Consider the following 17,945-nt stretch of genomic DNA (forward strand, 5'->3'; position numbering starts at 1 on the left):
TAATATCAATAACAACAATAATAATTCCTCACCTCAGGATGCCAGAAAAGGAAGCCATGCATTCTTTGCTTTCCCTAGGCTACCCCTGAATCCTTTAGAGACAGTAGCAAAAGCACTCTGTATCAATTTGCCACATTGGAAAGAGAAACGTTGTAACATTTGCATTGTAGCATTTGCAAGGGAAAAAAGCCTCTTGCAAAGTGCTCTTTGCAGGATTTCCTTATTGCATAAAACATGTACATAGTTTGTTAAAAATAATAAAAAAATATAAAAAAAAGAGAGATAGCTGCCTGGTGTGAGAGGGAGGCTTGCTCAGTCCTGTGCCCTCTCTCTGACCTGCCCTGAATTGACCCTTCATCCTGCTCCTTCCTTTTTTCACTTTTGAGTGGCATTTTTAGTTGTTTGGAGATGATAAGACCAGATAATGTTGGGAGGCTAATTCAGAAGTTGTTGGTCCATCGGCATCTTGCCCTGCCTCAACTGGCAACCAGATCCTTTGCATGTACTGTACATTTCGATATTATTGACTTGGGACTGCCACATACATATGGGGGAACTCTTACTTCCACATGCACATTTTTGTGCTTACAGTAGGAACTTTTCTGTTGTAATCTAAACTTCAGAATCAGTGGAAAAAGTTGACAATTTTATGCACTTTGTTGTCCCTTATTTCCCATTTGTTCTCACTTTGTCACTTTCTTTGTATTTTTTACCTGTTTTCCCCCCCATTCCTTCCGACTGTGGAATTTTCTGTTCTTCCCTGCTAAGGAATATTCCTTCTCAGCCTAATGTGCCCACCGTGTAGTGCTTTACACTGGAACCACTATGAGAGTTGAATGAAATTTGGAAGGGAGAAAATGCCTATTTTGTCATGCACTGCAAGAATGTAGCAGCTCTATATACACTACAGATGAACATACACATAGTGACTCTCTCTCTCTCTCTCTCTAACAGACACACAAACACACACTTGAAGTGAACAACATAAAATATACCCTGTCAAAAGTTAGAAAATAAATTCCGGAAAGCAATTCTGTGTTTGCTAAAGATTTTACTTGCTATTGTACTGTAGCTTCTTGCAACTTGCACAACTTTTTTTTAAATTTATTTAACTTGCACATCTTAATCTCCAGGTAGTTTTTGCAGTTAATTTTTTTCATATAAAAATCAGACTGTCTTGGATTATATGTCTGCAGAGTAGCAATTGGGTTAGATTTGTTCAATTTGCACATCATAATATTCCAATCTACCTCTAAGAAAAATGGAATAATACAATTTTATTGTTCTGAGTTTTGAGAGTTCAGTGAAAGAAAGTCATAATTGACAATAGAGTTTGGGATAAATCTTGGGGTTGGAGAGTCATAGTGAAATGTATTCTGGGGTGATAAGAAACTGTCCCTTTCAATCACTTGCAGCAGAGTTAATGCACTCTGCATTATTAAATGAAAAGTTGGTAAACAAACTACAATAGCAACAAGCTTTGCCAATTTGCAATTCTTGCTCAGTTTAATTTAGAAAAACAAATCAAAGTAAAGGAATATGTCGAAACTATTTAAAAAGTGTTCAGCCCACCTGCCCCCTTTTTCAAAATCACAAAATTTAATCTGCTAGCAAAACAATGTCAGTGTGACAGTTTGAAAGAGAAAAGTAGAGCTAGTATATTGTTCTACTGTTCTTCAGTCTTGTCACACATGCTCTTATGAGGATGAGGCAATGCCTGTGTGGCGCTGGGCAATATCCTTCTGTTATGACCCAGTGTCTTGTACAACATGTAGCAGTACATAGTATGAGACAGAAACCAAGAAATAACAGAGGGAGGGAAAGAAAATATATCATTCTAGACTGCAGATGGGCAGTACTTGGTCTCCAAGTTATATGCTCCTCTCAAGGATTGTTTTCTTTCAGTGGGCTCCAGCTAGAATCCTGAAAATCCCAAGCTTTCCAACATGTATCTAACATCATTGTAGGGAAGTGTTTACAAATGTGATGGCACAAATATAGTGAGAAGGGGAGGCCAGCAAAGAACTATATAGCTTTCCCACTGCTGCCATGTGAAGTTCCAGAGATCAGCAGTAGTCCATGTTGGCAAAGTCTCCATGGATTAGGTGAGCCCAACTTGAGACTCATCAAGCTGGGTAAAGTCCACCAATCACATAATGCCAGAAATATGTCAACTCTATTTTTGTCCTTGAAAAATAGCTATATTTGAGAGTTTATCAGTCCACTTGTGATTGTTTAGTTATTAAGGCTCAGAGGATTTCAAGCCCACTTCAGACTTCAACTGAAACATTTGATTCTACCTTATCCTCTTCAAAATCCCCAAGGGACTGCAAGTATTTCTCATTTCTATATGATTATGAGTATAAAAAAATCTTCCCTTTCTTTTATATCTTGGTAACAAGTTGCCTCACTCAGTATAATGTGAACAAGTTTCTTCACTTTCAGAATCTGTCTGATGGAAATTCTGAATGGCAATTAAAATCACTTTTAGTAGGATGCATTCTATCATATTCTTAGCTGCTTGTTTTCCTGGTGTCAGACATCAATAAGGGTGCTTTGGGGGAAAAACAAAGAACCATGCAATGAAGAAAGAAAAAAAAGTTACAGTAAAAACTAGAAGTCTGTGCAAACTCACACTGAATTATTAAACCACCTAATTTTAAAACGTCAGAGGAACTGTCAGCACTGAGACATCTCCTTTTCAATATCAGACTTAAATTATCACCTATTATTATTATCTACTATTTATATTTTCAAAGCTTTCTTTAATTGCCACTGATGTGTCCCCCCCCCCCCCCCCATTTCGACTGTGTTGCTCTTATAATACACTTATAGGATCAGCTTTAGAAAACTTGAAAGTGAAAAAGATGTTGCAGAGAAATGCCTTTTAGCTTAAGGGTTAAAAAAAAATAAACCAAGCTGGAAGGATGGACATGATCAAAGTGTATAAAATTATGAACAGTGTGGCGAGAGATACAGGGAATTTCCCCCAAAATATCAGAAGATAGTAAAATTGGTTAGCAGTACTTTTAGTATTATCAGTGGAAATACTTTGGCACACAATGCATAATTCACAAGAAATTGGCTACTGTGAAATGTTCTGGCGAGGGCTACTAGGTCTAAGGCACTGGATGAAGACTCAAGGAATTGCTATATTTCCCTTGGTCTCCAGGTGAGGAGATGAATCTCATGGCACTGAAGGAGGAATAAGTTTAAATTTTCTATGTGAAGTGATATTAAAGCCTAGACATGCATCTTCACCCATTCTCAGCTTGTGCTAGAGCTCCCTACCTCAGTGCAAAGCTGTTTGTATGTGTGTTATGCATATGCAGTGTCAGTGACCCAAAAAGCCAGGAGTATGAGGAGAGGACTAGAGAGAGAGAGGATGGGATAAAGGCAGAGATCAGAGTGCCAGAGTTTTGGATGGTCAGAGATACCAGTGCTCAAGTAGAAAAGGCAGACCACTTTACAGTGTACTGTGAATAATTTGCACAACAGTTTGCAGATAACATTGCTCAAATCCACTCCAGCTTGGGTGCTGTAATTGATACAGAGGATTTAACCTTGGCTCCTGATTGTCCGGTGTTATTTTTCCATATTTTTCCATTTGTGCAATCTGAAGATCTGGACGGAATCCTTGGAGAGATGAGAGCTACCACATGTCTATTCTGGCTTATTAAATAGGCCAGCGGAAGACTGGCTAAGTGGGCAAAGCAGAGTAGTACAGTAGATCCTTGTTATACGCTGGGGTTTGGTTCCAAGATCCCCCGTGTATAACAAAATCCGTGTATGCTCAAGTCCCATTAAGTATAATGACATAGCAAGATGGTGTCCCTAATAAAAAATGGAACATCAAGGTAAATTTATACTTTTTTGGAACATTTTCAAACCGTGTATGCTTAAATCCGTGTATAAAAAATCCGTGTATAAGAAGGGCCAACTGTAGTCAGTGGCTCCTTACTTCCAACTTGCCTAAAGGAGACAGTTGTGAGGCCTCTGTTAAAAAGGCATCCTTGGATCCTTTTATAATGGATAATTATCCACCAATGTCCAACATACAGTTTTTGGGCAAAGTATCTGAGCATGGGGTGGCTTCCCAACTCCAGGGGTTTCTGGATGAAATGAATGATCTAGATCAATTTCAATCCAGTTTCAGGCCTGGCAATGAGGCAGACACAGCTTTGGTTGCCTTGGTGGAGGCCTACACAGTGAGCTGGACAGGGGGAGTGTGTCCCTGTTGGTTCAGCTTATATGCAGTATTGGGAATGCCTTTTAAGAGTGCTCAGAAACTTCATCTGGTTCAAAGAGCTGCCGTCAAACTGTTAACTGGGGCAGGTTGCAGAGACCATATTATGCTTCCATTAAAACAGCTCCGTTGGCTGCCAATTTGTTTCTGGCACCACCATCATTGCATCTCTCAGCCCCACCATCATTGCAAGCATGATTATTGGGGACATAAGACAGAGTTTGCTCGGTGACTGCCCCTAGACTGTAATTTCTTTCCCAAGGAGGCCAGAATAGGCCCCTCTTTGTTGTCCTTCAGTCAGCAAGCCAAAACCTTTTTATTCCTACAGGCTTTTAAAACAGAAAAGTTTTTAAAAGGACTAGGGATTGCTGTATTGTTTGAACCGAACTGTTTTTAATAGTTTTTAATTGAATTTTATTATTTTACATTGAAATCTGAATTATTTTAATACAGTGAAAGTGTAGTTCTATTTTAATGTTCACTTTTTGTATGTCTTTAATTCTATCATTCTTTAAAATTGTAAACTGATTTGAGTACCAGTTTTGGGTGGGTATATGGCCTTGAATTCTCAAGGGATGTGATGTGGGATACTGCTGACCTGGCAACCTTAGTTTTGATGCTTACAAGAGTGTGATTTTTTTTCCCTGGGATTCTTGGGAGACAGGTGTGGCGATCCCAGTTATTTTTTCAGCCATTGTTGCTGAATTTGATGTTGATTTTTTCAAAACATTTTTTGCATTTATAAAGTAAGACATTTGTTCTTGTTGTTGTGTGCCTTCAAGCCATTTCCAACTTATGGTGACCTAAGGTGACCCTATCATGGGGTTTTCTTGGCAAAATTGGTTCAGAGGGCGTTTTCCATTGCCTTCAGAGAGAGAGAAAGCATTTTAGATGAAAATTGTATTTCTGAATCATTCAAGGAAGTACTGTTCCTCTGTAAAACAAGGCTTGCACTCCCCATATACCTTGTCTTAGTGCAAAACTGTAAGTGCAACCAGAAATGGTTCTTGCCCCTTATACACAAACTTTGTGTTGTTCCTTCACTACCATATTTTAATTGCTCACAGTAGTGGGGAGTGTGTGTGTGTGTGTGTGTGTGTGTGTGTGTGTGTCCTGTTGGAATCAGAATGGGTGAAAATGGCCCTCGGATCTGCCAGAGTCACTCACAACTGCCTGGGCTGTGTGTCTGTAGATAAACCTAGGTAAATTGATTTCTTGTGCCTTGTGTTTTGCTACTGGCACTAAAAGTACCTAAAGAATTGATAGCTACCACAGTCTGCAGAGTTAATGGGCGATAAGCTGCCTCCTAGGTATTGAGGGGAGATATTGAATTGGGGTTCCAAATTACAGCTTTTCAACTTTCCAGTCTCTGGCCATCTAACTTTACTAGTGGGTTAAGCATACCCATGTTTAGAGCTAGGCTAAAAAGAACTAAGACAGCTGTACTTGATTGTTGCAGTGCCCAAAGAAATTTAAAGAAGGAATAGAGAAACAGGTAACAACTCTTGAGCCCACATCTTTGATTCTACAAATGTGAAAATAAATTAGCTTCATCAACATTTCACATAGGGGGGGAGGGAAACCCATTCAAAGTAGGTGTTTTTATGGAAGCCTCTATCTTGGCCAACAAAAATTGGCTATCACTGCTATGTTGTAAGGAATACATCTCCAGAGATCTCTAGCATTGAGGCTGTTATCAATAATGCAGTCTCATCTTTATTGTTCTAAATCACATTAAATGAAATAACTGTTTTCTGTTGTTTTGTTTTCCAAGATCTCATATTTCATATTTAAAAATATTACCCAGATGCCAGTGCTAAATGATGTGTGATTCTTCATACCTATATAGCTTTTTTAAAAAAAAGAAAGAAAGAAAGCCCATTATTTGCAGTGTAAGTAACATAAATTCATGACCTTTATGCCCACGATTCCATTGCCCACTATTTAAATGAAGAATGTCTGATCTGAAGCATTAACGTGATCTCAAAATATTGGAACATCTTTTGTAAAATATTTCCCAGCTAACTTGTAGAGTAGAGAATGACTGAATATGCAGTAAAGAACTTGAGAATTCATTTAATATAAGGCAAAAAAAAATTAATATGAGTTATCATAAGCTGTACTGCTGGTTGCTGTTGCCTTGGATGAGTAGTTTATATGAGCTACCTGACTATATTATCCTAATGCTTTTGGAAAATGAGTTGTATTCCAGATAACTTCAGAAAATATATCAAGGAAGAATGAGCTACTGTGTAAAGGCAGGGCTGTGCTGGAGTGCTGAGCTGTTTTTGTATAAAATATTTGAGATTTGATGTGTATTTGAAGTACATTTGAAGTTGAGACAATTTTTTTTTATTTATATACCGCTATTCCAAAGATCATAGCGGTGAACAGCAAGTAAGCTAATTAGCAAGTAAGCAATTATTACTTTTCATTATCTATCGGAGGTGGAAATGAAAGCTTTGCACAAGTAGTTGACTGATGGTACTGTAGACAGTGTAAGGGGAAAGATGTGCTGGGAACATTTCAAATAAGCTGCTATATTCATTTCCCTGGAAATTTTATGAATTGAATTCTTGATTAATTTTTATATATGGTCATTTTTTAAAAACACATTAATTTAATTTGTGGCTTCAAATGTATGCAGTAGTTCATTTGTGGTTTTTATTAGGACTGTAAACCAGTTTAAACATTAGTTAAATGTTTGACAGTTAAGCAATTAATTCAGTAGCTGATTTGAATATTACCTAAAACTCCATATTATATTTACAATTAAAGTAAGATGCAGATGTTTAGCTCTGAAAAAGGGAACATGTAAAACTTCATAGTCCACAAGGAGCCAGAAATACCTTATACTTCAAACTGAATTGCACATACCATATATACTCAACTATAAGTTGAGAAATGTATGCCCCAAAATTGACCCTAAAATCCTGAGTCGACCTATATATGGGTTAGTACACTAATATTGCTTAGAAAGCTCCTGAAAGAAGCACCACAGTGATGCCCCACTCTTCGTGCTTCAAGGCAGGAGTTTTGTGGGTGTGTGCATGCATGAAAGAGGTTCCCAGTCTGATCTGAAAGCCTTCTCTTCCCATCAAAGAAACACCCCATTTAGCTCCACTTCTTTCCCTTCCCAGTCTGAACTGAAAGCCTTATCTTCTCATCAAAGAAGCACTCCTTTTAGCTTCTCTTCTTTCCCTTACCAAACCAATGTGAAACTCTTCTCTTCCCATCAAAGAATCACCCCTTTTAACTCCACTTCTTTCCCTTCACAATTCAGTTTTGAAACCTTCTCTTCCCATCAAAGAAACACTCCATTTAACTCCACTTCCTTTCTTCCCCAATCCAATTTTCAAACCTCTCCTCCATCACCTGGGAAGTAGTGTCAGGTGGTTGGGAGAGGTCCAGAGAAGTAGAAGGTTAAGACAGTTTTCAAAGTGCATACCCACCTGACCTTCTATGAATTACAGACTGTTCGGTATGGAACGAGAGCATCTGACCCCATGATTGTTGATTTTATGTTTTTAACTGTGGTTTTAATTTGTGTGGTAATAATATTGTAACGTTTTAATAGTATTTTTTTAAACTCTGCTGTGATCCCGCCTCAATCCAATTGGGAGAGGCGGGAAGATATAAATAAACATTATTATTATTATTATTATTATTATATTAATACTGTCATCCTTTTGGTGATAGTCTTAAAATATTTTTATTTCCTCAGGCCGTTTTTCTTAATTTTCTTAATTTTTACTACAATAGTGTAATATGTTTTGGTTTTTAAAATCACCTTGGATTTGAAAGGCAGCATATAAATCTTAAAAATAAATAAATATTTTTAGGACCTGGAATGTAGTTGCACTTTGTTACAAGAAAGCATGTTCGTATAAGCATACATGTAACTTGGTAACTTGACAGCTTTTTCTTTCCTTCCAGCTGTATTGAGAGCATGTGCTGATGGAGGTGCTAATCGCTTGTATCGTATCACAGATGGAAATCAGGAAAGGTACTTTCATAATAATCTATTCTAGTAATTTTTAATCATTTATATCTTCATAAATAATTTTGAAAAGCTTGAATTCATACTTTTGGAGAGCTCCTTTTTTATCAGAAATACGCAATGCATACTATCAAAAATTGGATCATCTTGACAGGTTTTTCTTCTTTCCCTCATAATATTTACACTTACCTGGTGTACTGGTGTCAACAACCAGTGTTTCTCATTCTCATCCTTACCAATCAGTAAATGGGGAAAGAAATCCACAACATGATCAAATCAAAACACGGAAAATTGCTACTACATGGTTTGCCGAATCACTCTACTTGGAGATGTCATTTTTGTAGCTCTTTTATTCAGATCATGTCATTAAAGTACACCAGAGCATTTTCCTGTTTTAATAGAATCCAGTACAGATCTAGGAAAATTTTCTAACCTTCCAAATGTTATTGAATTACAGTTGTCATCAGATCCACCCACCCACCCCTCAACAAATGGTGAGGGTGGGCATAGTTTCCCCTGATACAGCGGGAAGGAAAGAAAAAGCTCCTGCCATCCAGCACCACTTGTCAGGGGAGCTAGGTCTGATGAGAACTGGAATTCAATAACACGTGGAGGGAAACCATGGGTGACAGATAAAATGCTACGAGCAATAAAGGAAAGAAGAGAAGCAAAACAAAAGGTGGATAGGAACAAACTAAGAACCATGAATGCAACAGTACAATGGCTAGTTTGAAAAGATAAAGAGAACTCCTACAACAATCAATGCAAAGTAATAGAAGACAACAGCAAAAAGGAAAGAACAAGAGACCTATTCCACAAGATATGGGAAGTCAAAAGAAATTTCAAACCAGGGACTGGGACACTCTATGAAAATAAAAATAAATCAAGATGAAGAAGAAATAAAAAGACATTGGATGCAATACACAGAAGAGTTATATAAAATAGATGACAAAATGAAGGAAACATGGAAGAAAGAGCCACATGAAGATGAACCCTGAATTCTAAAAAGCTAAGTGGAAGCTGCAATAAGGGAAATGGCAAAAAACAAATCGCCAGGAACAAATGATATTACAGTTGAACTGTTGCAATCCATGTTGACAGAGTCAAGTATAGTGCCAAGTATGCCAACAGGTATGGAAAACAGATTGGAAACTATGAATATAATTCTCATCCATAAAAAAGGAGACACAAAAGACTGCAGCAACTGTAGGACCATAGCACTAATCTCCCACACAAGCAAAATTCTGCTCAAAATTCTGCAACACACATTACAACCATACATAAAGAGAAAAATCCCAGACGTCAAAACGGGTTTCAGAAAAGGAAGAGGCACTAGGGACCATATTGCAAACATGCAATGGCTAACGGAATGCACCAGGGAATTCCAAAAGACAATCTGCATGTGCTTTACAGACGTTTTTGCATAGATCATGAAAAGCTATGGAACAGCCTTATAGACATGGGAGTGCCAACACATCCGAAAGTCCTGATGAAGAATCTGTACTCAGGACAAAAGGCTACTGTCTGAACAGATCACAGAGAAACAGAATGGTTCCCAAATGGCAAAGGGGTCAGACAAGGCTGCATCTTATTACTCTATCTGTTCGACTTATATGCAGAACATATTGTAAGAAAAGCAGGCTTGGATATAGAAGAAGGGGGAGTGAAAATAGAAGGAAAGAATATCAACAATCTGAGATACGCGATGACACCATAATACTAGCAGAAAACCTTTCAGACGTCAGAAAGAAACTCTGCTAGAACATGGCCACATAGCCCGAAAAACCCACAAAAAACTATGGATGCTGGCCGTGAAAGCCTTCAACTTTACAATTAAAATAACCTAATTAAAACACTAGAAGATTAAAATTTAAAATGTACAAAAGTTAAAAACATAATAAACCAACCCCCCCAACCCCCAAATAATACCAAGTTTGCATGATTTTAAAAAGCTTCCTTGAATAAAAATATTTTTGCTTGCTGGCAAAAAAAGCCAGCTGGGAAGGGGCCAGCCTAGGCTCCTGTGGAAAGGAGTTCCCCAGGGTGAGGGCAGCCACCAAGAAGACTCTTTAATGTCCTCACCAAGCGTGCCTGTGGCAGGAGTGAGAGAAAGCCTTCTCCTGAGGATCTTAGGGTTCTAGCTGGTTCGTATGGGAAGATACGGTCTCTCAAATAGCCTGGACCTAAAGCATGTAATTCTTTATAAGTCATGACCAGCACTTTGAATTGTGCTCGGAAATGGACCAGTGGCCAGTGAAGCTATTTCAATACAGGAGTTATATGCTCCCTCCAACTGGCTCTGGTCATCATTCTGGCTGTGGCATTTTGAACCTGCTGAAGTTTCCAAACAGTTTCCGAAGTCAGCCCCACATAATGTGCATTGCATTAGTCCAAATAGGATGTAATCAAGGCATGTGTCACTATAGCCAGGTCTGACATCTCAAGGAATGGGCGCAGCTGGTACACTAGTTTTAATTGTGCAAATGCACTCCTTTATTCACCAAACTGACCAAGGTCATCCACCAAGCTGACCAAAGCTGTCTCTGTGCCATAGCCAGGTCTGAAGCCAGATTGAAATGGATCTGGATAATCTGTTTCATCCAGAAATCCCTGGAGCTGGGAGGCCACCACTCACTCCAGAACCTTGCCCAAGAATGGAATGTTAGAGGCTGATAGTTGTCCAGGATGGTGGGATCCAGGGAGATCTTTTCCAGTAATGGCCTCACCACAGCCTCCTTTAGGCAGTATGGAAGTGAAGCATGCAGCACTCGCTTTATCCACTCGGCCAGTCCCTCTTTAGCTGATTTCAGAAGCCAGGACTCTTCTTTCTCCAAGGATACTGTCCACATCCTCAGACTGCACAAATTGAAATATCTAATAATATGGGACAAGCAGGCACTAAGATTAGATCCACTGGACCTGTCTCAACTACAACATCCAAGTCAGAGCGAATCTGAGCGATTTTGTTTGCAGTGTCTTGCGAATTCTACACAGCAAGCTGTCAAGTGCTCTTTGTTTCCTTCTTGGGGGCTAGAATGAAAAAAAACCCTGACAACCTGAAACAGCTCCGCTGAATGACTCTGTGTGGACACAGTGGTGGCAGAGAAGTATAGTTTCTTTGCTGCCACCAGTGCGACGTCATAGACTTTTCAGTGAGCTCTAGCCCGTGTTCTGTCAGATTCACTCCAAGTTAAAAAGAATAACAAATTCCCTGGCCTCATAGACATTCTACAGATAATATCCCTAAAAAGATTCAACCAGCTAGAAATGTTGAGATATTGGGCTGGTACACTTGGGTGGCAAAATGCTGCTCCTCTTTGCTGTGCAGAGCATCCGTATGCTGCTGCACAGATGCACACTCAAAAAAGGAGCAGCTTTAGGTTTCTGCCGAGAGGCAGTGCCCACCATGTGGATAGGCGTGCGCACCTGTGACATTAGTAAGGCTGGGCGCGTCTGGACGCCAGCTTATTGAGCCCTAATTTTGGCCATTGTAACGTGTAACATTGTAAAAAACACGTAACACCAAAGCCCAAATATTTAAATAGTTATCTTTGAAGGAAATGTTTCTTCTTCCAGATTGGGATAGTACTTGTATAATGTTCTTTTCCATGATCACTTGTGAAGTTAACAAGATCCTCTTCTCTCCAGAGATGAATGCTTCTTCTTTTAATAACTTGTTACAGTCCCTCTCTTTTCTCCTTCAATCTTTATAGGATGAGACATTAACTGACAGGCATAAAGCACAGGGAAGGAATATAGTAGATGATCAGAGGGAAAGTTGCCAATTGCTGTTTCTAAGCCTGGCTCTTAACTGCTAAATGGTTTTGTTATTCCATGCTAACCCTTTAAAGTGTTATTTAAATCCACATAGAGGAATACAGGTAAATTCTTATCATCTTAGTACTCTGTTTTGCATAATAGCTCTCAGTGTAGCAATTACATGAATGATTTGTGCAAAAGACTACTGTGACTGGGGGAAATCCTTCTCCCTTCCACATTTAACAGTTTAGGAAGTCTGCATAATATTCCACCTCTAAAATAACTGAGGTAGCTTTAAAACAAAAACAACTGCAGTTCACTTTTTCTTCTTTAGAAGCCATTCTCTTTGAAATTTTCAGAGTACAGTTCAAAGCCAGAGTAGATGAGCCGTATTTTAGGGATCATTCTTGGCTCTTTGACTTTTTAAAAGGCTTCTTTGGGGGCTTTTTTGTTGGTCTCTTTGAGCACATGGTCTAAGAGGGTGGGGTTTCTGAATCATTGACATGTTTGGGGGGCAGGGCTAGTAGTTACTGGCTCCAAGGATGTAGCCAGGATTTTGGGAAGGGGGGGTCCAGACTTAGTGCCACCATTCTAATGGGATTTGGGTGCAGTGGCATGCACCATTCATTGTATCTAACAGAAGGGGGGTCCGGACTCCACGGACACACACACACACCCTTGGTTTACATCCCTGCTGGCTCTGTATAACTTCTGCCTCAATCTCTGGAGCTCAGTCTCTGAAGTAAGAGTTCTTACACTCTGAAAGGTTTCGAAAAAAATAACTATAGAGATGTAGGAAAAAGTATCTGTCATTGTCTGCTGCAATGTTTCTCTTCTTGCCACAAAACCTCACTAGAATATATTGGAATAATTGGAATATAACAATTGAGAGATATAATCTGTTAATAAAAAATAGATGAAAAGGAAGACATGGAGTAGCATTAAATGTAAACGACAAATTCACTTGTGTATAAACCCATGCAAGTCATCAAACCAGACAAATGGAGAGCATTTGTGGTATGAGTTTACTACAAACCACCAAACAGATGGGCAAAGAAAACAGTTTCAAGCCATTTTGAAGGTGTAGCATTTAGATGATTCATTTGGATTTTGCTTTGGTGGTCAACAGTATTGTTTAGCAAACATAATGCATTCTGCAAATATATTCAACTAGATATTAATGTTTTAGATAACTCATTTTATTCAAAAACTCATTAATGCACAGTATATGAATGTAATTCCAAAGGAATATATATAGCTCTGTTAAATGAGTTTCCATAAGTGTGTGGATATATAATTCAGGAAAACAAGGTAGTTATATCACAAGTGAATAGACATACTACTCTTCATCAACTTAGCCCTTTAAGCATTCTTATATTGGAATTAAATTATATCATCAAAATTCACTTTTTTGTACACTAAATCAAGCAATATTTTGTTACTGCCTTTAAGGAAACCAAACCTGCTGGGGGAAAATATTTATTTCTTATGTAACGTGTTTTCTGTCATTTCTTAGTAGAGTTTTATTAAAGGCTTTGCTGCTTGAAGAATATTTGACAAATTAATCAGTTTTTTTCTTAATTTCAGTTTATTTTTTTCTTTACCTTTTTTTAAAAAATTGAAGGTTGTGGTAGTCTCACATTTTATGAAAACTATAAAAATCCACATATCTATAAACCCACATAGTTTACCAGCTGCCGAATACTATATAGTCTTCTCTGAGAGACTGGGGTATCAGAGATTAATTACTAATTCAAACTATTATAGATCCATTGAGACTTCCAAAAGTGTTGATTACTCAGCAATTGATTCAGCAGGTCTAACCTGGACAAGACTAACAACTGGAGGTATACTCAGTTTTAGGGTTTTTAAAAATATATATAAACCTTCACCAGAATATATATATCTATCTTCACCATTGACACCAGAGGGGTGCCTCCATCAACAGGGACAAAGGGGGAAGCTGGGAACCCAGGTATATCAGAGCCCTCTCCCATTGACACCAGAAGGGTGTCACCATCAATGGGGGCAAAGCATCAGCCAATGACAGCCATAATATCATTTTTCTGTCTATCATGATGAGGAGTCTTTTTAACATGGGAGCTTATTCACCACTTTGGAAGATGTGGCCTCTCATTGCAAGGGTTTTTGAAAACATATAGAGGTAATTTATTTCTTCTTCTGGGAAATTTAGGATTTTAGGGGAACAACTTTGAATAACTTTACTGCAAAACAAATAAACAAAAACAAGACCTTTCACTAAGTTCTGTTCATCTAAAAATAACAATGTCTCCCAAATCATGGTGCTTAAAAACTGTAAAATCCAACAAAGGTTAGCTTCTGATAACAGATAACATTTGTTAAAATTAGTCGGACAATAAAAGTGATGGCTGTGTAAGAATATCAGACATAAGCAGACTGAGAATAAAATTCCGATTTGGCAGAGCTGAAAGTTAAAATGGCAAGTTCATTGCTAAAGTTTTACTGTAGGATTTTTCATATTAAAAACCAGTGAAACAAGTTATCCATCAGACTGCATTTATCCTTAATTCCTAAGTATTGGTGATGTGCTGCTCTGAACTAAAAAGCTAAGAGTTAGCCTTCATTCTGTTCACAGTTGGGATTGGCCTGTTTTTGTTTTATTTTTTAAATTAAAACTGCAGACCACATAGCACTGAGTTAAATTCTGAAGGATAAACAACTGAAGGTAGCTGTCTATGAAAGCTGTTTTATAAACAGACAGACCAAATGAAGCTGCTTTTGAGGGGTAGTGTTCAAACAACGCATGCCTCCAAAGCGGCCTGAAGCTGTACTCAGGTCCTTTGGAGTGAAAAGGAGCTGGGATAATCCAGCTCCTGGTGGTGCAGGTTGGGTCCTGCGGCCACTGCCCACTTTGGGAACAAGCCATGTAGTTGGTGCAGTCCCAGCCCACTTGTGGCCAGAACGGACTCGGGCTGCCCTTTCTCACCTGTCTGATCTGGCACTATGTTTACTTCTAGGCATAGCAGATTGCAAATATAATATCCATAAAGTATGCTCTTGGCCACACACCCAGCCGCAACCAAAAATGTTAGAAGGCTGTGTGTGTGTCAGATTATATTTAGGAAAACAAGAAACTTGGCTTGTTCTTGTTCAGAAAGAGAGCACATGTTATAGTGGGCCCTTGGTATCTACTGGGATTTGGTTCCAGGACCCCTTGTGGATTCCAAAATCCGTGGATGCTTAGCTCTCATACAATGGCATAGTAAACTGGTGTCCCTTATATAAAATGTCAAAATCAAGGTTTGCTTTTTGGAATATATATATAATATTTTCAGTCAGTGAATGGTTGAATCCATGGATATCCATAGTTATTTTTTTTTTAAAAAGCACCCAAATTCAACAAGTTTATCAGCATAAAGCGCAACATGAGCCAGCACTCGAGCTGTTTAATATTTCTCCTTCATCATTTAGTTAGGTCAGATTCATACAACTATAAAAGTAAAATACAGTAACACTGCAAAAGGAGTGAAGCTGTTGTTCATTATATTACATCCATACTATATTGCAGTAAGACCCATCATGGGGGAATTAATTATAAATAAAGCTGTGTTTGTAGTCAGATACATCCAAGCTTTGCACTGAAATTCTTTAAAACGAAGTTGTTTTACTAGTTGACCAGCTAAGATGCTTGTTATTGAAGAAGACAATGAGAGGTGCTGGCTGTCATCAGCAAATGTTGTTGTTATGTGTACCAGAACAGCAGTACATAGAAGCTTTTGGGAATACAGTTGGGCAATTTTAAAGGAGGGGGAAAGCCTGTGGCTATAGAGGAAATTAGGTGAAAAGAACATAGTCTCCCCCCCCCCCCCCAAAAAAAAAAAATCAAGAAAAGGAATACATTTAGAATGCTTGTCAAAAATATATTCATGAATGTTAAATGGATTGATTGCAAAAACCCAGTTATTGAAGGATTTGTATTATGTGAGAGTTTATAGAACATCACTCTTGTTACAGGAAAAACATTTCTGACGGATGTTAATTCCTGAGAACATTGTAGACAGATATGGTTAGTGATTAGGTGGTACAAGGTAGGTAGCAAAAAGGAACTCCCAGTGAGTTTTGATCACATTATTTAAAATCTGCTAAGCTTTCTTGATTGCTTAGAATTTTAAAAAATCATTTAATTCCATTCTCTTTCTTGCTTAAGAACAAAAATATGGAGAGGAGGTAACCCTTAGTCAATGTCCCTCTTGGCCTCAGTGTTCCAAAGTTCTTCTGTCTCCCAGGTCATCTTCCTTAGTCACATTTGCCTTCATCATTCAGTTTGTGAAAATAATTATATATTATCAGCAAAAATGGCCACACTGCTACTCTCTCTCCCTGTTCCAGGTCATTTATGAATAAATTAGAAAACAAAGTTCCCAATACAGATCCTTGAGAGATTCTACTGCTCACATATCACCATTGAACATTGAACATTGCTTTCTTACTTGTTGCTTTAACCAGTTTTCAGCCAATAAGACCTTCCTCCACCTCCCTGTTTCATCTGTTATGCAGATACACCCTCAGTATTTTCCACTATGATCCACATATGTACAGTGATGCATGATCCAATATCTGAAAATTATTGTTTTGCATAAGCTTGCAATTCTTTGGCTAGTTTTGTTCTTAAAGGAAAGAAAAGGTAATTGAAGCAACTTTCCATAGGAAGACAGTCTTTGAACACTAGTCTTTTTGAAGATTATTGTCAGTGTGGAGCTTATTCTGTACAATATTTGTATGTTGGGATTTTGCATGGAAAACAGCATTTTCTGCAAAGAAAGTAATATTTCTTTGTCAGCTATGTTATTTTCTAGGCAGAAAATACTGTTTCCTCTGCAGACATTTCTGTACTGTACTTGGACAGTTATTATGCTCAAAATTCACGTGTTTTTATTTGTTTTGCTCAGAAAACAGCAATTTTTGCACATAAAATAATATTTATTTGCAGAAAATCCATTGTTTTCTGTTTCATGTCCAAAAAATATTGTTCTGCACATTTTGCACAGAATAAGTATCGAACTGCTAAGCTTCTCATCAATCCAAGGGCATCCACATCAGGGTTTCTTGACAGTCAAGAAACCATTTTTGAATGAATGAATATGTTTATTCGGTCAATGACCAGCAAAATTTAAAAAGATGCAAAGCAAATACAAAGTGTAACAATAAACTTCAAGTGATACACAATAAAAATAAAATAAAATAAAATGGAGTAATATAAAAATACACTTTCCTGTGATTTTATACAATTCATAATTACATTATTTGTTCAAAATTTTAAAAGATTTCAAAGCCCAGTACATAGGTACAACAGTGGATTTCAAAATGATTCAGTACGATAGAGTACTATAAAGTAAAATAAATTAAAATACAAAATTTGTATTTCGCCTGAAATTTTTTTAAAAAAACTTTAAAATTAAAATGAGAATATTAAAATAAAATACAAATGTATTTAAGATAGGGAGATATTTTTTATCTTGATTTGTCTTATTTTCATTGCAGCAACACAAAATTTAGCAGCTCTATACGTAATATGAGGATTTAAGTCCTGAAAGGGGTCTTTCATACAAAAATTACCTGGATACTCCAACCATTTTTCTACTAAAGGTGCAATATATATTGACCTGATATCCTCATAAAATTTACACTGTAAGAGAACATCTGAAATAGTTTCTACTTCTACTTCTCCACATGGACAAGTGCGCTCAGCTATGGGAACTTTGCTAAATCTGCCTTGGAGTAGTGCAGATGGAAGGATGTTAAATCTGGCTTTGAAGAAGGCAATTTTCAATCTGGGAAATGTTGTAGGTAACTTGTAGGTTCCCATACTCCCTTGTTTATCAAAAATCTATTATGTTGTGGGAGTCTACCAAGCTCATTCTGAAATTCCATATCCTTTATTCTTTGAATAAATATGTG

At 37.7% G+C, this 17,945-nt stretch overlaps 1 protein-coding gene across 5 annotated transcripts in view; it reads left to right on the top strand.

Annotated features, from left to right (window-relative positions):
* TPK1 (thiamin pyrophosphokinase 1) overlaps positions 1-17,945 on the top strand; it is a 388,541-nt gene that overhangs the window by 140,523 nt on the left and 230,073 nt on the right. For 4 of the 5 annotated variants that reach the window (XM_089532521.1, XM_089532523.1, XM_089532524.1 and 1 more), the window contains one exon: positions 8,183-8,252. The exons of the other annotated variant lie outside the window; for it this stretch is intronic. In XM_089532521.1, coding sequence (XP_089388647.1) covers positions 8,183-8,252 — 70 coding nt within the window. The remainder of the gene's footprint in view (positions 1-8,182; positions 8,253-17,945) is intronic. 5 annotated transcript variants of the gene reach the window in all.

The sequence above is a fragment of the Sceloporus occidentalis genome, unplaced genomic scaffold (assembly GCF_023333645.1).
Source record: "Sceloporus occidentalis isolate IW3139 unplaced genomic scaffold, rSceOcc1.0.p SCAF_7, whole genome shotgun sequence".
Taxonomy (NCBI): domain Eukaryota; kingdom Metazoa; phylum Chordata; class Lepidosauria; order Squamata; family Phrynosomatidae; genus Sceloporus; species Sceloporus occidentalis.